This window comes from Dendropsophus ebraccatus, chromosome 11 (genome assembly GCF_027789765.1).
Source record: "Dendropsophus ebraccatus isolate aDenEbr1 chromosome 11, aDenEbr1.pat, whole genome shotgun sequence".
Classification (NCBI taxonomy): domain Eukaryota; kingdom Metazoa; phylum Chordata; class Amphibia; order Anura; family Hylidae; genus Dendropsophus; species Dendropsophus ebraccatus.
Genome location: NC_091464.1, coordinates 57,279,542 through 57,305,521, shown reverse-complemented (window position 1 = coordinate 57,305,521; position 25,980 = coordinate 57,279,542). Strand labels below are relative to the sequence as shown.

At 45.5% G+C, this 25,980-nt stretch overlaps 1 protein-coding gene across 1 annotated transcript in view; it reads right to left on the bottom strand.

Moving 5' to 3' along the window:
• Positions 1-6,072: 6,072 nt before the first annotated feature.
• LOC138767406 (hemicentin-1-like) overlaps positions 6,073-25,980 on the bottom strand; it is a 68,395-nt gene continuing 48,487 nt past the window's right edge. The window contains exons 9-12 of the mRNA XM_069944907.1: positions 24,747-24,798; positions 9,320-9,640; positions 7,228-7,470; positions 6,073-6,251 (exon numbers count right to left, since the gene is read on the bottom strand). Coding sequence (XP_069801008.1) covers positions 6,073-6,251; positions 7,228-7,470; positions 9,320-9,640; positions 24,747-24,798 — 795 coding nt within the window. The remainder of the gene's footprint in view (positions 6,252-7,227; positions 7,471-9,319; positions 9,641-24,746; positions 24,799-25,980) is intronic.

Genomic DNA, 25,980 nt, shown 5'->3' with positions numbered 1-25,980 from the left:
CCTCCCTGTAGGCCATCTTGTGGACAGACTCACCACAGAGCAGGACAGCACAGCCTGGAGAAGGGGGGGGGAGTCTGATTTTAGCTCTATGAGGTACACAGGGAGCTGCTGTCAGTATATACAATGAGTACACTTACTAATACTGTACTTTAAACAATTTTACTGTAAAGTGGCCAACCCCTTTAACATAAACTCCACAGCAGCAAAATGGTAGAAAATGTTTAATACAGACCTTTAGAAATTTGCCTAACATTCCGGAAACAATAAGCAATAAAAAAAATTGTGACAGTGTCTATGAGTCTAAGTCTAAGAAACTATCTTATTCACTAGAAGATGTAGAATGAATAAAACATTTATTAGAGATAAGAAAACTGATCCTCTTGATGACACAGTAGCATACCACAGAGACAGTAAATACAACTGCTAAGCTGCTCATGGTGGGAGAGAAACCAGCACTGAACTGCATTACATGCTTTCTATGAAACTGTCATAATACCTGCCTCCACCACTAGGGGACCTCACTGCATAACAGCTTTTGAGTCAACAAGCATGCATACGCTGTTAGCTCCCCCTAGTGATGATATCAGATGACCAGAATATATATATATATATATATATATATATATATATATATATATATATATAATGTTCAGCATAAACCTTTGGATCTTAGTCTGTAATAGACTATAATATTAATAAAGACAGAGAACATTTGTTGTTGTTGTTTTTTTAACAGTCAGAATTCTTTCGACTTCGGTAAAAAATTAAATACAATATAAGTAAAGATTAAATAAATACACATAAGATGAGACATTGTATGACTATCCAGTGTTTCTTGACCGTTCATTGCATTGTTCATTAAGTGTAATTATAGCAGCGAGCGGAGTGCTCTCCAAGTGGAGAGCACTTGGTTATGTTGAGTATACAGCAGCACACAGGGATTACTTGGTCATAAAGCTTTTTAAGGCAGAATAGAGGGAAAAAATGTTTCACAGAATATTATTAATCCATCCATCAATCAATTAATGTATTTCCTTCCTTCCTTCTTCTTATCTTATTATCCAAACATTTATTCATTTGCTCCACTTTTTGCACATTAATTTATTCTTCTATCCACCCATTTATTTGCTAATTTCTTCATCCATTCACCAATATTAATAGTTATTCATCCATGTCTTCACACACATTCAGTTATCCATCCATTATTCATTTGTCCAACCCTGCAGTCATTTATTTTTTTCTCTAATTCCGTCATTCGTTCATCTGACCTTTTATATTCCATGATTCATATACACATTTTTCTTGTTCATTTTTTCATTCACTTGTTCATTAGTGATGAGCGAGCATGCTCGTCAGAGCTTGGTACTCGTTCGAGTATTAGGGTACTCGATGGTACTCGTTACTCTGACGAGCATCTTGCGATACTCGAGAAAATCTCATCATCCGTTTCCTGTAAGTTTTGGCACTTTATCTCAGCCAATAAACATGCAGGAGACTCTTTGGTACATCCTGCGATCACGTGGGACCCATACATGTCGATAGCAGCGATTGGTTGGCCAGATCAGATGACCCTGCCATATAAAAATCTCGGCCACCAAGGCTCTGCTCACATACATGCTGGAAGAGAATAGGGACAGAGCTGCTGCTGGTCAGGGAGAGCGTTAGGGAGGGAATTAGCGTTCCAGTAGGCAGGGAATACTAGCAATACAAACAGCCCTTGCAAGGGCTTCAAATCGTTTTTAGGCTATGTTCACACTATGTATATGTGCGGCCGCATATTTTCGCGGCCGGACATATACAGTGGGGAAAAAAAGTATTTAGTCAGTCACCAATAGTGCAAGTTCCACCACTTAAAAGATGAGAGAGGCCTGTAATTGACATCATATGTAGACCTCAACTATGGGAAACAAAATGAGAAAACAAATCCAGAAAATCACATTGTCTGATTTTGTAAGAATTTATTTGCAAATTGTGGTGGAAAATAAGTATTTGGTCAGTAACAAAATTTCATCTCAATACTTTGTTATATATCCTTTGTTGGCAATGACAGAGGTCAAACGTTTTCTGTAAGTTTTCACAAGGTTGGCACACACTGTTGTTGGTATGTTGGCCCATTCCTCCATGCAGATCTCCTCTAGAGCAGTGATGTTTTGGGGCTGTCGCTTGGCAACACGGACTTATAACTCCCTCCAAAGGTTTTCTATAGGGTTGAGATCTGGAGACTGGCTAGGCCACTCCAGGACCTTGAAATGCTTCTTACAAAGCCACTCCTTCGTTGCCCTGGTGGTGTGCTTTGGATCATTGTCATGTTGAAAGACCCAGCCACTTTTCATCTTCAATGCCCTTGCTGATGGAAGGAGGTTTGCACTCAAAATCTCACGATACATGGCCCTATTCATTTTTTCATGTACCCGGATCAGTCGTCCTGGCCCCTTTGAAGAGCAACAGCCCCAAAGCATGATGTTTCCACCCCCATGCTTTACAGTAGGTATGGTGTTTGATGGATGCAACTCAGTATTCTTTTTCCTCCAAACACGACAAGTTTTGTTTCTACCAAACAGTTCCACTTTGGTTTCATCAGACCATAGGTAATTCTCCCAATACTCTTCTGGATCATCCAAATGCTCTCTCGCAAACTTCAGACGGGCCCGGACATGTACTGGCTTAAGCAGTGGGACACATCTGGCACTGCAGGATCTGAGTCCCTGGCGGCGTAGTGTGTTACTGATGGTAGGCTTTGTTACATTGGTCCCAGCTCTCTGCAGTTCATTCACTAGGTCCCCCCGCGTGGTTCTGGGATTTTTGCTCACCGTTCTTGTGATTATTTTGACCCCACGGGGTGAGATTTTGTGTGGAGCCCCGGATCGAGGGAGATTATCAGTGGTCTTGTATGTCTTCCATTTTCTAATTATTGCTCCCACAGTTGATTTCTTCACTCCAAGCTGGTTGCCTATTGCAGATTCAGTCTTCCCAGCCTGGTGCCGGGCTACAATTTTGTTTCTGGTGTCCTTTGACAGCTCTTTGGTCTTCATCATAGTGGAGTTTGGAGTCTGACTGTTTGAGGGTGTGCACAGGTGTCTTTTTATACTGATAACAAGTTTAAACAGGTGCCATTACTACAGGTAATGAGTGGAGGAAAGAGGAGACTCTTAAAGAAGAAGTTACAGGTCTGTGAGAGACAGAAATCTTGATTGTTTGTAGGTGACCAAATACTTATTTTCCACCATAATTTGCAAATAAATTCTTACAAAATCAGACAATGTGATTTTCGGGATTTGTTTTCTCATTTTGTCTCTCATAGTTGAGGTCTACCTATGATGTAAATTACAGACACCTCTCATCTTTTTAAGTGGGAGAACTTGCACTATTGTTGACTGACTAAATACTTTTTTTCCCCACTGTACGTGTTAAACTCCGGCCGGGGATTTACGTAAGTTGCGGCCCGCTACGTATGGTCCGCGAACTTATGCCCGTAGTCTACTTACGCTTCCCGAGCGCCCTACGTAGCGATCTGACAGCGGTGTTTTACTTGGAAATCTTCGCCTAGCCCTGGACACCCCCCAGAACCTTTTGGATCGGCAAAGAAAAGTGCAAAAATAAAGAAATCACCACTACGTACGGGACCGCATGTTACGCTACGGGCGTAAGTTACGGCATTTTCGTCCTCAAACAATGGTCTGGTTCATTTTTTACGGCGCCGTGTATGATCCGGGCGTAAGTTCTTACGTAGTGTGAACTGTGCAGCCGTAGATCGTATACTTTCCATTGTACGCAAACTACGTAAATCTCCGGCCGCTTATTCACGGAACGCGCTACGGCCGGAGACTTACGTAGTGTGAACATAGCCTTAAATTGTATTACTACAGACTCCTGGCTGGAACTTGCAGTGCAGCTACCACGATTTTAGCAGCACACTGTGGTGATCGGCTGCTGGCAGAAAGGGGACATTAGGTGTTGCACACAGACCCCTAAGAAGTGCTCAGTACTATTTTATTGGGCCCTCTACTATATTTTCTGATTTCTGTATTTCTTACGCAAGGCATATCTAAGTTCACTACTGCTTGTTCAGTGTAAAGGGGGTGTCACAGAGTGTATATAGGTGCAGCCACCAACAGATTGTATCCCACAGCCCCCTAAAAACTAGTGGGCCCTCGACTATATATTCAGATTTTTGTATTTCTTACGCAAGGCATATTTAAGTTCACTACTGCTTGTTCAGTGTAAAGGGGGTGTCAGAGTGTATATAGGTGCAGCCACCAACAGATTGTATCTCACAGCTGTTGCCCAGAATTAGGCATAATGGTGCAATTAGGCAGCCTCAGAAGCATCCATACATGCTGCCCCTGCTGTTTCCTGTCCATTTCCGTGGTATTTCCATCATTTGCTGAGGATGACAGGTTTTCACACGACCTTCTCTACAGAACTTGGGTCCCCTGCAAAAATGCTCAAGTTTCCCATTGACTTCAATGGGGTTCGTTACTCGAAACGAGCACTCGAGTATCGGGAGATATTTGTCTCGAGTAACGAGCACCCGAGCATTTTAGTACTCGCTCATCATTACTGTTCATCCATGCATCCATCCATTTATTAGCCTATCTATCTATCTATCTATCTGTCTGTCTGTCTGTCTGTCTGTCTGTCTGTCTATCTATCTATCTATCTATCTATCTATCTATCTATCTACCTGTCATTCTTTTAATTAGTTCATGCATTTTTGTTCATTCAATTTAATGTATTCATCCATTATTTTATATATTCCCTATGAATTAATTTATGTATCATTTATTCGTTCTTCCATCCAGCCATTTCTTTGCCTATTTGTTTATTTATCAACCCATCAATGTAGTCAATTTTAGAGATGAGCGAACCTCGAGCATGCTAGAGTCCATCCGAACCCGAACTTTCGGCATTTGATTAGCGGTGGCTGCTGAACTTGGATAAAGCCCTGAGGCTATGTGGAAAACATGGATATAGTCATTGGCTGTATCCATGTTTTCCAGACAACCTTAGAGCTTTATACAACTTCAGCAGCCACCGCTAATCAAATGCCAAATGATGGGGTTCGGATGGACTCATGCTCGAGGTTCGCTCATCTCTAGTAGTCATTCATCCGTTTGTTCCATCACACACAGCCAATTGTCCATCCATCCATCCATCAATTTATCAATGTATCATTAATTAATTTATCTATTTGATTATTTAACTGTCCATTCATCTGTTTTTATATCCATCCCTCCTTCTGTGTACTCACTCACTCAGCCGTCCATCCACCCATCCAATCATTTATGTATATATGAATTAATTCACACAATATTCTGCTTATTTGCTTATTCATCTCTCATGTCTATCCATCCATCTATTCATTTTTTGCCTCTTTCTTTATTCATCCATCCATCCACTTGTCTGTAGTGAAGTAAAGGCATTGTATTGCTATATCTTGGTGTTCTGTATTGTAGAAGCTCTTATAGAAAATACATTATGGAGGCGAGTAGACCAATAATGACAGGATGGAGTTGGCATCTGGACCCTAGACAATAAAAAGAAAGGAAATTAAATCAGTGTCTGTGGAAGGAACATCACAGCGATCACTTATCATCATTGTGGTAGCAGATCCATCATCACAAAATCATTCATTAAAAACCTCTTAGTAGATAAAAAAAAACAATGAAATATGGTTCATAGTAAGAGGAAGAGCGAATCAATGTTCCTGTACTTCATTCTTGCTGAGAGAAAGAGAGACACAAATAGATACAATGTACTTATGTCCTCGGACCCTGTCACTTTTTCTCATTTTGTTTTGCTGCGGCCCCCATCATTCTACCCTCAGTACCCCACAATGATAAGTGACAACAGAATGATAGAATCTTTAACAATATATTGAAAAATTAAACCAAAGAGCAGAGTCTTGTTCCTCACAGCCTGAGAATCATGTGTTTGTTACTTAGCAGCAGCTTCTGTCCGGCCCCTTTGCCAGAAAGACCAGATTGGTGGGGGCTGCAGTGATGGCCTGAACCATCTGAACACAGGATCTATAGAGCTCAGCCCCTGACCATTTTGTTCTCGGCCACCTCTCTAACCAAATGGTGTAGAGATGTCAGATCTTTGTGGTTGAACGGTAGATGTGGAAAAACCCATGAAGGCGCTGGCCAGCAAAAACACGTTTTCGAGACAATAAATGTGCTTTAAATTAAGTACTAGTTTTGCATCCATTCCTGCACGGCCGGGCAACGCCTCCACAGGTTTCTCCACGTCTACCGATCAACCATGGGGATCTAACACTTCTACACCATTTGCTTTCCTGTTAGGACCCAGTGGCTCTGGATCCATCTAACAGTTCCAACCCATGGCTGCTCTGGCGCCACTTATTTTTCTTCACTGATAGCACATGTAGATGTTGTGCTCTGAGTGAGCGTATTCAGAGAGTTATCCTCTCACCATTATCTCTCAGTTTTCACCCCATGGCACCTTGCACATTTCTTACAGCCTCATACCAACCTCTCTACAGGCCCTATTCCACGGGCCGATTCGGCCGATTATCATTCTGTGTAATAAATACAACAATCAGCCGATGACAACGATCATTGCTGATCGTTGATATAGGTTAGAACCTATAATTGTCAGGTGCCGACCACGCACCGATATGTGTAATAGCGGTGTGTGGCGGGTGACTGATAATATACATTACCTATCCACGCTCCAGGGCTGCTCCTGCGGTCCGCTCCTTCCCGGGTCCCGCACGCTCTAGCTTCAGAGCGGCCTAGCCGCCGCGGTCTGTGATTGGCTGAGCGATCTGTCAGCTGACAGGCCGCTCTGAAGCTAGAGCGTGCGGGACCCAGGGAGAAGCGGATCGCAGGAGCAGCCCTGGAACGTGGATAGATAAAGTATATAGTTTAAGCAAAAACTGCAAGGACATCGGTAACGATGTCCTTGCAGCCCTTGTTAAACGATTATCGGGCTGTGTAACAGACACAGTAAACGAGTGTCGATCTAACAGATCGGCGCTCGTTTTCATTGTTGATCGGGCCCTGGTCAGCCCATGTAATACCACCCTTAGTCTAAGTAGAAATCCCTATAAATACATAATGTCAGCTAAGAGACAGGTAAACTGACAAAAATTCAGCCAAGCAGGATGTTTCTCTCATGGTAATCTACCGGTGGCACATAGTTGTTTCTTTATCAAGATTTTATGGTTTTGGAAGATTATCTAACTGGCATTACAGATCTTACCTGTAGAAACACTGAATATAGATTCTTTATGTAGGTGTATAACTTTGCATTTAGGCATCTTCTGCTGGCTGCCTGTCTGTATCCAGCTTGTAACAGTAAGCAATCCATCATAAGTTGTGCAATTGAGGGATCCTTCATCTACATCCAACCAAGAGACCACAGGAGGGGGCCAGCTCCTGGCCACACAGGTTATTGTAAGGGGTCCAGATGCCTTATTCTTAGACACTGTCACATTCAAAGGTTCTAGAAGATACAGTAGAAGTCAGCATTGGAGTGGCATGACTGTAGTTAGGTCAACAGAGCTGAATTCTGCCTAAAGGCTTTTGGTCTCCAGAAGTCATAAGGGCTTTCTTCTATATGATTCAAACAACCTAAATCTTAAATTGATAAACCCAACTCATAACCCTTGTTAACGGTTTTTGGGCACAACAGATAAGAAAACATCTACATAAAAAAAATTCTTCCCTACAGAGCATCAATCCTCTTTCCATCTGAAGGCTTTCAAAGCATATGCAAAATAGCTCTCATACCTTCAAGGAAAAGAGCTGTCCCTTTAAGCCATTGTTTCACAGTCTAGTAGTGATGGGGGGAAACCATGACTTGAAGGGACATTTCTTTGCCTAAGAGGTGTGAGAGCTATTTTGCATAAGCTTTCTTCCCATAATTCCCAGTGGAGCAGGAATGGCCTTCAAGTCTCCACACGTCTTTCTTTAAAGGACAAGTGCCATGAAAAACTTTCTCAGTAATTGAAGCACATTACAAAGTTATATAACTGTGTAATATGCTTCAATCACCTATCTGCCTCCCTTCCCTGTCTTTTCCCCCCTCAACCCCCCAGCAAGAAGTGTAAGAAACTCACACAGACCTAATTACTGTCGTCATCAAGCTCTTCTCTCGGCTTCTTCTTGTGATGATGAGTCATCAGCAGGAGGGCTGCTCTAGGTCCTGTTACACCAGCCTCCCCCTCCCCTGCCTTGTCAGGTGACTCAGCTTGCTCAGCTCCGATTGGCTGAACAACTGCAAGCCATCTGAGTCATGTCACTTGCTTATATTCTCTCCGACTGACTCCCAGCACATAGGCAGCCTCCCCCCTTCCCCTCATACTCTCTCCTGCTGTTGAGTGGACTCAGTGAGTGAAGGAGTCATGTCACTAGGGAAGATAAGCAAGTGACATGGACTCAGATGGCTTGCAGTTGTTCAGCCAATCGGAGCTGAGCAAGCTGAGTCACCTGAGTCAGGGGAGGGGGAGGCTGGTGTAACAGGACCTAGAGCAGCCCTCTTGCTGATGACTCATCGTCACAAGAAGAAGCTGAGAGAAGAGCTTGGTGACAACAGTAATTAGGTCTGTGTGAGTTTCTTACACTTCCTGCTGGGGGGTGGAGGGGGGAAAAGACAGGGAAGGGAGGCAGATAGGTGACTTTATAACTTTATAACTTTGTAATGTGCTTCAATTACTGGGAAAAAGTTTTCATGGCACTTGTCCTTTAAAGAGAATTAGTATCCCTTCGACCTAAATAAATATGAGTATTTATACTTAAAACCTTAGCTTGTTTCTTCTGTTTCCCCTCCTTTGTACTTTGTTTGCTTCTCCAGTGTATGATCTAGTCCTGATCACTGCCTGTCCCGACCACTTTGTCTGTCTCTGATTACTCTTGAATGCGGCCTGTCATGACTTTCGCCTTTACCTGGATTTGCTTCTGCCTGACCCTTCAGTGTCTCGCAATGGAGTCTCTTGCTCCGCTGGGCTAGCCACCATTTAGACCAGGACTATCCTCAAAGGTAGAAATCTGGTAGCTCAATGTAGCAAAGTTCAGATACCCACACAGACATTTAAAGGTATCTTTGCTATTTAGAGGCCCAAAGTCAAACTAGTTAGGCGGCGCAGTAAATCTAACGTGAACATGGGCTTTTATGAAGAAACTGGTGATTCATAGACTATATCTGTCTTCACAAGTAATATATTCGTATTTATCACTGTCTTGCAGTGAATGTTTTTCATAGATTAGCTTTCACTGATTAGATATAAATATGGAGACATGTTCTTTTTGTAATGTTTCTATTTTCAGACTGTAACTTGTAGTATTAAACATACCGTAGATTTGTAAGGACGTCTCGCCTGTTTTCGATCCTCCGGGAAAGGTGTTGAACACACAACTGTATTTTCCTGCATCGGTTATGTTGGCCCTAAACAGGGTGAGCCAAGTCACATTCCAATTTTCCATATTTATGTTGAGATATCCCTCAAATCCTGGAACAATGTATACCTGATCTTTGCTATGATAAGATGCTATGTTTTTGCCATTTTTCAGCCACGATATCTGAACCACATTAGAGGTCATGTCTGTCATGATACACTTAAGCGTCACAGGTTTAAAGAGTCCGACCTTGTAATTTTTTTCAATTAGCACCTCACCTGCCAAAATAAAAAAGTTTATATTTTTATTTAGGTTAGGTACATTCAATAAAACATACAAAAACATACAAAACAAGAATATTACATAAAACCCGGGAAGAAAAAAATTCTTTAAAAATGTTTTGACTGACAGGTCTGGACTCTGAAATCACCAGGTAACTGTGCTGTTGGGGGTCTGATGTGATTACAGGGTGCCAATATGCTACCATGGCAGCCAAAGGTCTCCTGAAGGCTTCTGTGCCTGTCATGGTAGATCTTCCAGTACAGCCTCAATTTAACTAACATGGATACATACAAGCATAAAGTCTCCTAGGCTTAAAGAGTGAAAAAAAGAAAAAGTAGTAAAAATAGAATCCCAATAAATAAAATTCAGTCTCCCATTTTTTCAACTTAAAAATAAATAAACAAACATATTTGGTATCACCACATGTGTAAGTGTTTGAGCTATTAAAGTGTAATGGTATTAATCATGACAAGTAAATGGCATAAATAAATAAAAACTAAAACAAAGAGCAATCAAAAAGTCAGATCTACCTCAAAAATGACATATCAAAGGCAAAGTGCCCTTACACAGTAGTGTAGATGGAAAAAAATGGGCTGTAGGTGGTATTACATCAGTTAGCAGGTAACCTTTGGCTATTCTGTCGGTAGAGGAGATGCTGTACAACATAGATTTTCTAACTGTAATTAAGAGTCAAAGGAAAGTTGTGGTGAGGTGTACTTGCCGCACTCTGGCACGCCTCCTCACTTCTTTCTCTTCCACGAATTGTCTGAACTGCCTGACCTCCTTAATGAATGCGCCATCTTCCTAGACTGCACATTTGCCATCACAGGGCACGCTCTTCCTGAGCTCTCAGTCATTATTGACATCAGTTTTGTAAGCGCAGATCAGGAAGATGGTGAAATCTTGCAATACTCATGGAGAAGGAGGAGAAAGGAGTGGGGAAGTTCGAAAATTGATATTGTACACAGGGCCGTATTACCAGCTGCTGCTGCATCATGATTTTCTAGTTTCCGAACATCATATTGATATCTTATCAGTCTTAGGCCGCAACATTTACTGTACGTCACCACATGCAGCAGATGCCAGTCCCTAATGCGGTAACCAATAGGCGTATGGCCAATATTCCTGGTGATAGCACATGACTACTGGGAAAGATATGGGAGCGTTGTTTCAGCCACATGCATTTCTCTACATGTAGAAACATTGTGTGGACAACAACTCCCAGCATGCTTCTGTGTGTCTGTGTGTGGACAACAACAACTTCCAGCATCCTTCTGTGTGGCTGTGTGTGGAATACAACAACTCCCAGCATGCTCCTGTGTGGCTGTGTGTGGAATACAACAACTCCCAGCATGCTCCTGTGTGGCTGTGTGTGGACAACAACTCCCAGCATGCTCCTGTGTGGCTGTGTGTGGACAACAACTCCCAGCATGCTTTTGTGTGGCTGTGTGTTAAATAAAACAACTCCCAGCATGCTTCTGTGTGGCTTTGTGTGGACAACAACTCCCAGCATGCTTTTGTGTGGCTGTGTGTTAAATACAACTCCCAGCATGCTTTTGTGTGGCTGTCTGTGGAATACAACTCCCAGCATGCTCCTGTGTGGCTGTGTATGGAAACAACAACTCTCAGCATGCTCCTGTGTGGCTGTGTGTGAAAAACAAAAACTCCCAGCATGCTCCTGTGTGGCTGTGTGTGAACAACAACTCTCAGAATGCTTCTGTGTGGCTATGTGTGAAATACAACAAGTCCCAGCATGCTCCTGTGTGGCTGTGTGTGGACAACAACTCCCCCCAGCATGCTTCTGTGTGGCTGTGTGTGGAAAACAACAACTCCCAGCAAGCTTCTGTGCGGCTGTGTGTGGAAAACAACAACTCCCAGCATGCTTTTGTGTGGCTGTGTGTGGAAAACAACAACTCCCAGCATGCTCATGTGTGGCTGTGTGTGGAAAACAACAACTCCCAGCACGCTTATGTGTGGCTGTGTGTGGACAATAACTCTCAGCATGCTCCTGTGTGGCTGTGTGTGGACAACAACAACAACTCCCAGCATGCTCGTGTGTGGACAACAACAACAACAAAAACGCGCAGCATGCTCCTATGTGGCTGTGTGTAGACAACAACAACTCCCAGCATGCTCCTGTGCGGCTGTGTGTGGATAACAACAACAACTCCCAGCATGGTCCTGTGCAGCTCTGGTAGGACAACAACAACTCCCAGTGGTGGGTATGTGTGGTGTGTATGTGTATATGTGACTGTATGTGTGTCTGTGTTTGGAGGATATATATACTGTGTGTCTGTGTAAACAGTATATACAGTGTGCGTCTGTGTAAGCAGTATATACACTGTGGGAGAGATTTATCAAACATGGTGTAAAGTGAAACTGACTCAGTTGCCCCTAGCAACCAATCATATTCCACCTTTCATTTTCCAAAGAGTCTGAAGAATGAGAGGTGGAATCTGATTGGTTGCTAGGGGGAACTGAGTCAGTTTCACTTTACACCATGTTTGATGAATCTGCACAGGGCGCCATCTACCCTAAGGCCGGCCCTGCCTCCACTGACAGAATAGCCACAGGTAACCTGCTAACTGATACCATCTACTGCACACTGTCAGCACCTGGGGTTCGGCTTGGGTGCTGACAGATTCCCTTTAAAGATGTCATTACAAAGTATAACAAGGCCTCATTCACACGTTCAGTGATTTCTTTTTTCTGGTCCGTACATTAACAGCTGTAATCTTGTCCCCAATAAAGGAACCGCCCATAGTGTATCCGCAGTGTATCTGCAGTGCATCCCCAATCCATATTTTTTTGTGGATCCATATAATTACAGATAGTGTTAATAGCTCTATAAATATGAATAGGCACAGATTTTGTCTGGAAAGGCGGATCCGCAATTACAGGCAAAGTTATGGGACTCGTGAATAAGGCCTGAGTCCCAAAAACAACAAGCCACCATAAGGCTCTGTAGATGAAAAGCAACTTTCACACATCACCACATTTCAAGGTAGCTAACCCTCAAAGGGGTACTCCAGTGGGGGGGCTATTTTGGGATCTGGCCAGGGAGGAGGTGGCTGAGAGAAAAGACGTCCCCTCACCTCCCCGGATCCAGCGGGTTTGAGACATGACGTTTCAAGTCCGCTCAGCCAGTCAGTGACGGAGGCGGGATCCGTTTCAAGTCCACTCAGATCCCGCCTCTGTCACTGACTGGCTGAGACGTCATGTCTAGAGCCCTCGTCAGACACCAGGAAGCGTCCGGGAACCGGGGACCAGGGCGCCGCGATACGGGACCCGCCGCTGGATCCGGGGAGGTGAGTGGACGTCTTTTCTCTATGCCACCTCCTCCCCCGCCAGATCCCAAAATAGCCCCCCCCCCCCCCGCTGGAGTACCCCTTTAAAGACATTGTCTCACTTCAACTTTATGCCAAGCCAGAGATCTTTCCAGAAGGAAAGTGTAGAATGCTGTGTTGGGGTTTTGCCCCTCGTCAGTACAGAGCAGGGTGTTGGCTGGCCAGTCTGACTTTAAGGGGAAGCTACATTGAAAAGGTGGTGTGAGACCTACTTAGCATATTGGTTCTTCCCAGAATTTCTCAGTGGGGCATGTATGGCCTAAAAGTCTCAATATGTCTTTATGATGCTCCCCTCAGAAAGAAACTTAATGTAGATTGAAAAATAAAAGTCATGACTCTACTATTTAGGGATGAGTGAACCTTTCAAAAAGTTCATTACGAAGTTCGTCAAAATCGCAACGGCGTCGCAAAACTGTATTGTTTTCACAGAATGGAAGAGGATGTAAGAAAGTATTACTCCTATCATCCCTTTTATCCTGTTATTTGGTGAATATCAAGGTGTGTGACGTCACTACAGGAACAGGAAGTGCCTGAGCGTCCATGCTCTTTCTCATTGTGTGTCTAGACTGCAGAGAGAGAGGAGGTGTACGTTAGGCAGAGAGGGAAAACACGTAGATTACATATCCAAACAACTGGATAAGTACAGGGAGAGATAGAGAAGGAGTATATATTGTTTGCGAGAGAAGCAGGAGAGAGGAAGATTAAAAAAAAATCGCAAGATACAGGGAAAGCTTGATCAGCTCATACATAGTGAAAGAGGTTGAGAAATCAAGAGTTAGGTAGAGAGAGGGAGAGATAGGCATCTAACTCAAAAATTGTGATATCTAGGGAGAGATAGGGAGATAAAAAAAGAAATAGGGAGAGAAAAGTGAGAGAAAAGTGAGAAAAGTCACTCAGGACACGTAGCATTGAACCAGCTACTGTTCTGTGACAGAGAGGAGACGCTAAACGTTGCTGCTCTGCTGGGTGCCGTTAACCGCATATAGCCGCAAGCAAAAAAGTTTAAAAAAACATTAAAAAAAAGTTTGTTTGTTTGTGATAAGCTGTTCTAGGTGACGCTAAGTCAGCGCCCCACAAAAGCTGTCCGTTTGTGCTCTGCTGGTTACCGTCAACCCCGTCTAGCTGCCCGCAACCAAAAAAGTTTAAAAAAACTTAAAAAGAAATAAAAAAAGTTTGTTTGTTTGTTTGTGATCAGCTATTCTAGGTGACGCTAAGTCAGCGCCCCACAAAAGCTGTCCGTTTGTGCTCTGCTGGTTGCCGTCACACCCGTTTAGCCACCCGCAACCAAAAAAGTTAAAAAAAACTTTTAAAAAAAACAAAAACGTTTTATTGTTTGTGATCAGCTTTTCTAGTTGACGCTAAGTCAGCGCCCCACAAAAGCTGTCCGTTTTTGCTCTGCTGGTTGCCGTCCAACCCGTTTAGCCATTCGCAACCAAAAAAGTTAAAAAATAATTGTTTTTTTGTGATAACCTGTACATTTCTGCTTTGCTGTGTGCCTCCAACCCACACAGCAATAGTCACTGAAACTTTGTGCCTTCTGGAGGAAAGTAGCAGTGGTGGTGATGATGATGTCGCTAATCGAACGTGGCGCCCTCAAGCAGCATTATCTTCAGCGTCATCAGGGGAGGAAAGTGAGGTGCTACCGAAGCAGCAACATCCCACTGGTGCAAGGAAGCGAGGCACAAGAGGGAGGGGTAGAAGACAACCTACCAGGCAGACTTCATAAATACCTTTTAAGCCTTGGTCCTGAGAGGGGACCCTCAAGCAGCGGTGGCAGTGAACAACCAGCAAGACCCCCCGTGGCTGGCAGCAAACCACGGTCCTCTGTCGTCTGGCAGTTCTTTCGCCTGGGGACAGATAAGCACATCGCTCTGTGCCTGCTGTGCAATGAGAGGGTCAGTCGTGGCAGGGGTGATAATTTTGGGACAACATCTATGAGGAAGCACATGGAAAGGCAAAACCAACAGGCCTGGAAAAACCGTGACCCCAATACCACCTCCTGTCAAGATGCACCATACACTGCAGATCTCATCATGCAGCATCCTCTCACTGGAACTCAGGGCTCGTCAGCCTCAGTTGCCAGCAGCAGCACAGTCTCACTGCCATGTACACCCCTAATGAGGCAGCAATCCCTGACCGAGTCCATGGCCAAACGTCAGGTGTACTCTAGCAGCCATCCCATGGCACAGAAACTGACTGGACACCTGGTTAAACTGCTGGTGCTTCAGTCCCTGCCTTTTAATGTTGTGGACTCCCAGCCTTTCAGGGATTTCGTGGCGTGTGCGCACCCCAGATGGCGAGTCCCCAGCCGCCACTACTTCTCGAGCAAAGCTGTCCCATCACTGCACAGTTATGTGAAGAGAAAGGTTGGCGACTCATTGGGACTCTCGGTGTCCAAGACAGTGCACCTGAGTGCTGATGTTTGTTCCTCTAATTATGGGCAAGGGCAGTACATGTCCATTACTGCCCATTGGGTCAACATCCTTCAAGGAGACCATCAGGAAGTTGGCCCATTCTTGCCACTGTCACCTCCACGGTGCTTTAGGGGGCCAGCAGCGGGTAGCACAAGTTCTGCCTCCACCACCACTGCAGTCCAACCTCACCCAGTGTCTTACCACCGATGTCAGGCCCGCCGCTCTCAGGCTGTCCTCCATTTGGTGAGCCTAGGTCAACGAAGCCACAGTGGGCAGGAGCTCCTCCGGACCATCAGGGAGGAGATATCTGAATGGCTGACCCCACGTCGACTAACGGTGGGAAGTGTCGTAGCGGACAACGGGAGGAACATTGTCTCTGCAGTTCAGCGGGAAGGGCTGACTCATACACCTTGTATGGCACATGTGATCAACCTCATAGTGCAGAGGTTTCTCCGATCATTTCATGCACTACATGACCTTCTGAGGATGTCACGCAGAGTGTGCAAACATTTCAGCCACTCCTACGCTGCAAGGAACACCCTGCTCAGAATACAGAGACAGCGCGGTATGCCCCAACATCGGCTAATCTGCAACGTGCCAACCCGCTGGAATTCTGCCCTCCATATGCTCGACTGCCTGTATGAGCAAAGGTCAGCCGTAACAGACTACCTCATGGGGCAATCAGGCAGCTTCACGCCACACTGCGACTTCCAAGTAACACACTGGCAGTTAATGCGGGAAGTCTGCCAATTGTTGATCCCTTTTGAGGACGCGACTCTCTTTGTAAGCAGGCAGGACTATGGGATCAACAACATCATCCCACTCCTCCATGTTCTTGAAAGTGCGCTGACCAACATCATCAGCGAGGATTCCCAGGCCACAACTCCAAGGCTGAACATCGCCTTGAGCCCAGAGCTGGATGAAGTGCAGATGGAGGTTGAGGAAGATGTCTATGCCCAGCCATTCCGCACACCGCCACCTGGCTTCTCTGTCTCTCCATCACAGGAGGAGATGGAGGATGAGGTGGTAGAGGAAGAGGAGGAAGACCCCAGCAGACCCTGGAACTATACCGAGGACAGTGGAGAGGAGAGGCGCTCATTGTCCTTGGTGCAGATGGCAAGGTGTCTGCGGGAGTGTCTGCAGAATGATAGCCGGATTGTGGACATCCGCCAGAGGGACCAATACTGGCTGGCCACCCTGTTGGACCCTTGCTTCCACCTCAAAATGGCAGAATTATTTCCGCCATCACAGAGGGAGGCTAAACTGGTGTACTACAGGGACATGCTCACCAGTCAGTTGGTCTCAACTTACCTGCGAGACCAGCCAGGTTCCCAGACAACATCCTCTGGGGGGGAACCAGCGCGCTCCACTCCCGCCACCACTAGTGGAGTCGCTACAGCCTGCAAGCCCTCATGAGCGATTTCATGCAGCCAGCTGGTGAAGAAAGGACACAGCACCGGACTCATGGCGTGGACCAGCATGAGCTCAGCCACCAGGTCACTGCCTACCTTGATTCCACCCTGCCCCAAAGTGTCACCAACCCCGTGCAGTACTGGGCAGAAAAAATAGAGATTTGGCCTCAACTGGCAGAGTTTGCCTTGGCTCTGCTGTCCTGCCCAGCCAGTAATGTGGCGTCAGAGAGGGTATTTAGTGCGGCGGGTAACATCGTAACACCACAAAGAACGAGGCTCTCTTGCCACAGTGTGGAGATGCTAACTTTTGTTAAGATGAATCGTGCCTGGATTACATCGGATTATACCACCCCCCTGCCTGATGAAGTCATCAGTCACCCGTCTTGCATGGCAATCCGTGTGTCCAAGAAATTGACCTTAATATCCTAAATATGTGCCCAACATAAAAATCCATAATTTAACTTAAGTAATGTTCCCCCCTTAGACCCCAAATTTTTTTAAAAAATCACCTTAAAAATTCCCAACTTAATTCGGATACATTTGAAAAAACAGATCCCCATTTCCAAATTCGATGCCCATGGTGTGTTGGCCATTTAACATCTCCACACCAGATTAATGCCTCACACCAGTGCACCGTCCAACCCATACCCCATGAACAGTAGCAACCCTAAAATAATCCCCACGACTATGCTTCAAAAAGTGTGGATTTCACCTTTTGTGAACTATAGCCGTGGGGTTCCATCCCTGGCACCCGTGCCAAGGAACACTACTCACCGTTTTGTGAGTGGGTACTAACTGTTCTTGAGGTATTTTGTGGATATCATGAGAGTAGTGAAATCTTGCACCGCAAATCCCGATGGGGTTCTTCTGTGTGCAAATTATTTCACGCCTCTCAAGCAGTCACGCGTGGAATAAGGCTGTCTATGGGGTATATATCACGGAGGCTGCTGTCCTTCAACTGTGATATAAAAAACCCCCACAGTTAGTTACAGCAACAAACAGTTGCTGAAAGGCAGGTTAACTTGCCTTATTTACGGGTGCCTTTACAATGGGAGGCTTTTTTTGTGGTTCCCTGCTGGCTAAAATCCACAGCGCATCGTTGGCTGATTTTATGCCACCTTCAGTACTATGGGGCTGGGCGCAAATACCCAGTTCAGCGCAGAACTGCGTATGTCCGGCCGGCACCCTAGTACTGAATGCCATTTGGTGAACGGTATAAAAATGCACTGTGGATTTTACTCAGCAGACCCGCAGCCACATGTGAAGGTACCCATTGGGTGAGGTTTTTTGGGAGTGACAAAAGCGAGGGTGGGAGGTCACTCCCATACCTCAGCAGGGGTTTTTCCACTACCAACTTTAAAAGATAAGTCTTTCTGTACCCTTACTTGAAGCCAGCTGGTGACAGCACTTAAAAAAACACAAAGGCATACATCCATTGGATTGGACGCTACACTCGGTTAGGACATCAAACTGGGGTTAAGAAAAAAAAAAAAATATATATATATATATGTGTATCGCCAACAGCCATAGGCCCAGAATCAACAGGTTTAACACCAGAGTAGTTGCGTCAATTTGTAAAGCAAGTGCCAGTGAGGTGTCAATTTAATGAAAATTGGACATGTATTTTTGGATAATGGAACTGGGGTAAAGCCTTCTTGAATCTGTGCCTTTTTAAATGTCCTTTCTTCACCTCATGGATTCTGTGGGTGAGGTTCTCTGTCTATTTTACTGTATCCGTATCCTGCTAGACTAGGTGTAATGTTAGAGGTTTTTTTTTTTAACGTTGACTGTCCTGTGCTGAACTCTTCATCAACATGCTGTCAAGTTTAAAGAATGATTTTTACAAACGTGCATATCCTTAGCTTCAAACTTCAGTTGTCTGTATTAGGTCCTTCTGGGTCCAAAAGAATACTACTCCTACTAATGCCTCCACCGTCAATTGTCTATTTGGAAACATACTGGGTGGAATCAAGAGCTGCGGAAGCTGCCATCTCAACTTGTCTGTTTTTAACAATACTGGCCTGCGAGCCATCAACTGCTGCCTTCTTCTGCTCCTCAACTGGTCTGTTTTAATAATACTGACATTGAATTAATCAACTGCTGCCTCCTCCTTCTCCTCAAGTAGCCTCTCCTCGATAATACTGGCCTGGAATCGATCAACTGCTGCCTCCTCCTCCCCAAGTAGCCTCTCCTCGATAATACTGGCCTGGAATCAATCAACTACTGCCTCCTCCTCCTGAAGTAGCCTCTCCTCGATAATACTGGCCTGGAACCGATCAACTTTTGCCTTCTCCTCCTGAAGTAGCCTCTTCTCGATAATACTGGCCTGGAATCGATCAACTGCTTCCTCCTCCTTCTCCTCAAGTAGCCTTACTGGCCTGGAATCGATCAACTGCTGCCTCCTCCTCAAGTAGCCTCTCCTTGATAATACTGGCCTTGAATCAATCAACTGCTGCCTCCTCCTGCTCTTCAAGTAGTCTGTTTTTATTTATACTGGCCTGGAATCGATCAACTGCTGCCTCCTCCTCAAGTAGCCTCTCCTCGATAATACTGGCCTTGAATCAATCAACTGCTGCCTCCTCCTGCTCTTCAAGTAGTCTGTTTTTAATTATACTGGCCTGGAATCAATCAACTGCTGCCTCCTCCTTCTCCTCAAGTAGCCTCTCCTCGATAATACTGGCCTGGAATCGATCAACTGCTGCGTCCTCCTCCTCAAGTAGCCTCTCCTCCATAATACTGGCCTGGAATCGATCAACTGCTGCCTCCTCCTCCTCAAGTCGCCTCTCCTCGATAATACTGGCCTGGAATCGATCAACTGCTGCCTCCTCCTCCTCAAGTAGCCTCTCCTCGATAATGCGGTTCAGGGAAGAAACAGAGTGCTGCACCTCACACCTATGGCTGATACTAGTGCCGCTAGGCTAAATAAAAAACACATCAGAATTTTGTGTATGAATTGATCAAGCCATACTGCCCCATGTACCTCGTGCCGGTATCTGATACACATGGGTCCCTACACTAAGTCCACACCGTGCCAGTCAGTGGCCACCAACCCCGCAGGCGTGCACAGTCAGGGAACTGGGGCCATGGGACGGCCCTGCGACCCCCATGCCACAGGACCAGACCCAAAAACACCACACCAGAACCCGGCCAGCACCGCTGGCGGAGAAGGTCGCCCCCAAGCAGCACAAGTCTGGATAAGGAATTACACTACCATAGCTGCAGCAAACAGAATGGGAAAAAACAGGAGGGATTAAAACCATGTGCACTCAGGTGTCTCCTGCTAATTGTGGTCATGTGGGTCTCACCAGGAGGAGTGCAAAACACTGAGAAAAGAGAGAAACAAAATGCGGTTCAGGGAAGAAACAGAGTGCTGCACCTCACACCTATGGCTGATACTAGTGCCGCTAGGCTAAATAAAAAACACATCAGAATTTTGTGTATGAATTGATCAAGGGGTTGGCGGTCGCTGACCGACACGGTGTGGAGTTAGCGTAGGGACCCGTGTGGACCAGAGGACCTGCGCGGTGGTACACGGGGCAATATGGCTTGATCAATTCATATACAGACACTCTGGTGTTGATTTTTAATATAGGCCTAGCGGCATTCGTATCAGCCATAGATGGGATGTGCAGCCGTTCCACTCTCTCCAGTTCATGTTTCACAGTTCTCCCTCTCTGAACAGCTAGCACTCCTTTATAAGACCCACATGACCAAAATTAGCAGGATATGTCTGTGCTCACATGTCTGGACCCTATGTCTTCCCCATTCTGTGAGAGCAGCAATGGTAAGTGTAATACCATATCCATACTTGTGTCGTTTGGGGGCAGCCTTCCCCGCCGGTGGTGCTGGCTGGGTTTTGGTGGGGCTTTTTGGGTCTGGTCCTGTGACATTGGGGTTGCAGGGCCGTTCCATGGCTTCCCTTCCCTGTACGTGCACGCTTTGCGGGGTTGGCGGTCGCTGACCGACACGGTGTGGAGTTAGCGTAGGGACCCGTGTGGACCAGAGGACCTGCGCGGTGGTACACGGGGCAATATGGCTTGATCAATTCATATACAGACACTCTGGTGTTGATTTTTAATATAGGCCTAGCGGCATTCGTATCAGCCATAGATGGGATGTGCAGCCGTTCCACTCTCTCCAGTTCATGTTTCACAGTTCTCCCTCTCTGAACAGCTAGCACTCCTTTATAATACCCACATGACCAAAATTAGCAGGATATGTCTGTGCTCACATGTCTGGACCCTATGTCTTCCCCATTCTGTGAGAGCAGCAATGGTAAGTGTAATACCATATCCATACTTGTGTCGTTTGGGGGCAGCCTTCCCCGCCGGTGGTGCTGGCTGGGTTTTGGTGGGGCTTTTTGGGTCTGGTCCTGTGACATTGGGGTTGCAGGGCCGTTCCATGGCTTCCCTTCCCTGTACGTGCACGCTTTGCGGGGTTGGCGGTCGCTGACCGACACGGTGTGGAGTTAGCGTAGGGACTCGTGTGGACCAGAGGACCTGCGCGGTGGTACACGGGGCAATATGGCTTGATCAATTCATATACAGACACTCTGGTGTTGATTTTTAATATAGGCCTAGCGGCATTCGTATCAGCCATAGATGGGATGTGCAGCCGTTCCACTCTCTCCAGTTCATGTTTCACAGTTCTCCCTCTCTGAACAGCTAGCACTCCTTTATAAGACCCACATGACCAAAATTAGCAGGATATGTCTGTGCTCACATGTCTGGACCCTATGTCTTCCCCATTCTGTGAGAGCAGCAATGGTAAGTGTAATACCATATCCATACTTGTGTTGTTTGGGGGCAGCCTTCTCCGCTGGTGGTGCTGGCTGGGTTTTGGTGGGGCTTTTTGGGTCTGGTCCTGTGACATTGGGGTTGCAGGGCCATTCCATGGCTTCCCTTCCCTGTACGTGCACGCTTTGCGGGGTTAGTGGTCGCTGACCGACACGGTGTGGAGTTAGCGTAGGGACCCGTGTGGACCAGAGGACCTACGCGGTGGTACACGGGGCAATATGGCTTGATCAATTCATATACAGACACTCTGGTGTTGATTTTTAATATAGCGGCATTAGTATCAGCCATAGATGGGATGTGCAGCCGTTCCACTCTCTCCAGTTCATGTTTCACAGCTCTCCTAGATAATACTGGCCTGGAATCGATCAACTGCTGCCTCCTCCTCAAGTAGCCTCTCCTCGATAATACTGGCCTTGAATCAATCAACTGCTGCCTCATCCTCCTCAATTAGCCTCTCCTCCATAATACTGGCCTGGAATCGATCAACTGCTGCCTCCTCCTCCTCAAGTAGCCTCTCCTTGATAATACTGGCCTGGAATCGATCAACTGCTGCCTCCTCCTCCTCAAGTAGCCTCTCCTCGATAATACTGGCCTGGAATCGATCAACTGCTGCCTCCTCCTCAAGTAGCCTCTCCTCGATAATACTGGCCTGGAATCGATCAACTGCTGCCTCCTCCTCCTCCTCAAGTAGCCTCTCCTCAATAATACTTGCCTGGAATCGATCAACTGCTGCCTCCTCCTTCTCCTCAAGTAGCCTCTCCTCGATAATACTGGCCTGGAATCAATCAACTGCTACCTCCTCCTCCTGAAGTAGCCTCTCCTCGATAATACTGGCCTGGAATCGATCAACTGCTGCCTCCTCCTCAAGTAGCCTCTCCTCGATAATACTGGCCTGGAATCGATCAACTGCTGCCTCCTCCTCCTCCTCAAGTAGCCTCTCCTCGATAATACTGGCCTTGAATCAATCAACTGCTGCCTCCTCCTCAAGTAGCCTCTCCTCGATAATACTGGCCTGGAATCGATCAACTGCTGCCTCCTCCTGCTGCTCAAGTAGTCTGTTTTTAATTATACTGGCCTGGAATCAATCAACTGCTGCCTCCTCCTGATGCTCAAGTAGTCTGTTTTTAATTATACTGACCTGGAATCAATCAACTGCTGCCTCCTCCTCAAGTAGCCTCTCCTCAACAATACTGGCCTGGAATCGATAAACTGCTGCCTCCTCCTCAAGTAGCCTCTCCTCAATAATACTGGTCTGGAATAGATACTGCTGCCTCCTGCTCCTGAAGCAGTCTGTTTTTAATAATACTGGCCTGGAATCGATCAACTGCTGCCTCCTCCTCCTCAAGTAGCCTCTCCTCAATAATACTGGCCTGGAGTCGATCAACTGCTGTGTCCTGCTCCTAAAGTAGTCTGTTTTTAATAAGAGTGGCCTGGAATCGATCAACTGCTGCCTCCTCTTCAAGTAGCCTCTCCTCAATAATACTGGCCTGGAATCAATCAACTGCTGCCTTCTCCTCCTCCTCCTCCTCCTCCTCAAGTCGATTCTCCTCAATAATACTGGCCTGGAATCGATCAACTGCTGCCTCCTCCTGCTCCTCAAGTAGTCTGTTTTTAATAATACTGGCCTGGAATCGATCAACTGCTGCCTCCTCCTCCTCAAGTAGCCTCTCCTCCATAATACTAGCCTGGAATCGATCAACTGCTGCCTCCTCCTCAAGTAGCCTCTCCTCAATAATACTGGACTGGAATCAATCAACTGCTGCCTCCTCCTGCTGATAACCTTGTCTCTTCTCAACAATACTGGCCTGAGAGGAGAGCAATCTGCTGCTGTCTCCTCCTGTTCTTTGACTTGTCTCTTCTTAACAATACTGGCCTGAGAGGCGAGCAATCAACTGCTGCCTCCTCCTGCTGCTCAACTTGTCTCTTCTCAACAATACTGGCCTGGGTGCAATAAAGTGCTGCCGCATCCTCCTTGTAAACTTTTTTTTTCAATATTTTTTGTCACTATTTTGGCACTTTTATTTACTATATTTTATTATTATATAATTAATTTTTTTTTCTCATTATTTTTGCACTTTCCCCCCCCACTTTTTTCATTGTAATATCAACTGCAACTAAACGAAACTATACCCTATCACACTCTTACTATTGTATCTGCAATTATTCAGCCATTAGAGCAAGGTTCGTTTTCGGTTCGGTTCGGACCAATCCAAACTTTCGCCGGATGGAACCGAACCGAACTTTTCAAAAGTTCGCTCATCCCTTCTACTATTCTTCACTGGTGGCAGGATACGCTGTCAATATCCTGCCACCACACTCCCTGTTCAGGCGTGTGCTGGAGACGGAATTCTTCTGGCAGCACCGTTGTATACAATGCAGCCAATGGCACTGCCGGAGGAATTTTGTCTCCTGTGCTTGTCTGAACAGGTTTTTGACAGCGTATCCTGCCGGCAGCAAAGAATAATAGTAACACTCTAAGGCTATGTTCACACACTAGGACAGCCGTCATTTTGCATCCGAATAAGGGCCATTACTTCAAAATATCGGTCATGATTATACAAATAACGGTCATCATTTTGAAATATTGGTGTTTCAAAGCCTAAGCCTAACCTGGATAATAAAAAATGATCTAAGGATTAAAAAATAAATATAATAATAATAATAATAACAACAACAATTAATACATTTTAGCCACAGTTAGTGAACAGGACAGGCGTACAGTAGCTCATGAAAGAAAGCGTGGTCTTCTAATCTAAGGGTATGTTCACACTGAGTAATTCAGGCGAAAGTCAGGCTCCTCCTCTGCCGCCGGTCTCCATTTAAAGAAGTGACATGTCACTTCTTTGAGCGGAGAGTGGCAGAGGTGGAGAGCGCTCGCTTTCCCAGTTATAACACACTGAGACAGGCGGGATTCCGCCTGAATTTACTTAGTGTGAACATACCCTAATATAACAGTACAATGTCTTACCTTTTTTTTTTTTTTTTTTTTTTTTTTTTACACTTGTTTGGCTTTGTTCCCACAACGTTTTTTTTTTTAACGTGAAAAACGTCCATCGTTATCAAAAGACGGAAGCTTTTTACATAAAAAAAAGTCTCAGAAAATACACAGGGATCTTGATTTGAGGTGACTTACCTAAACCATTGGTAATACAAATTACACAAAGAAGCCAGGTAACATGTGCTTTCTGAAAGAGAAGGAAAATGATATCTAAATGGGTCATAAATCATATGTTTACATACAAAATCATAAAGTAATGAATCCATAGCCTGATAGTCTGAAGGCCTAACATCCAGATACACGGAACAATTAAACATAAGCTCTGCTGTTTTTTTCTGGGCTCTGCTGTAGCTGGAATGCTATACTATTTCAGAGGAGCATCCCCCCTGTCATTTAGTGGGCCGTCCAGCCTTAAAACTTAAAATCTTCCACAGCATGCACCATAATGGGAGAATTCAGACATAGCAACATTAGACACACATAGGCAGTGCCGTATTTACCACTAGGCACCCGTGGTCCGGTGCCTAGGGCAGCACCTTGCAGGGGGGCAGCACCAGGAAGCAGGGGGAAGGAAACAACTCCTTTTTTTTTTATTTCTTTAGTCTCCCACCTCCCATTCAGACTTGCCAGTAAATCTGGTGATTTTTCAAAGGGGGGGGGGGGGGGGGGGGGGGGTGTTGAGGTTGTATTGGTCAGGTCTGGTATGGCGGTGTTATGTGCAAATCCTGATGCTAATTGGTGAGTGGAGATGGGGCGTCTTCAGGTTTAGTGCTTAGGGCAGCAGCAGCTGTTAATACGGACCTGCACATAGGGGCAGGTTTATCAAACTGTCTTATGGTACGTTTACACAAACAGGAAACAGGTCATAAAGGAAAGACTGAGATTTCTCCTCTTTTCAAATCCATTCCTGGCTTTGGCTTCGAAAATCTGTCAGATAAATCTGCCTGTGTAAATGCATCATTAGAATGTCCCCCGTTGCCCATAACAACCAATCACAGCGCGGGTTTCCTTTTTTGTAAGTGCTCATGAATATTTGTAAGCTGAGCTGTGATTGGTTGCTATGGGCAACAAGGGACATTTCTACTGTAAGACTGCATGATAAATCTTTATATGTCAACACAATAATGGATCCGGGTATATATCCTTTCCGATCGGTTTTATACTCTACAATATTTGAAAAACAAAATGATAAATCCCCTGGCATCTGGGTTAGTGGGTTAGATATATATCATAACCATACCATGTCCTCTTAGTCAGTCTCTACTGACCCTACCCAGTCCTCCATTTATTTTCGTACCCTTATTGCGGGGTCAGATCAGGGTCTGGGGTGGTCTCTGCGAGATGGTCTTGTGAAACTTTTTTTTTTGAG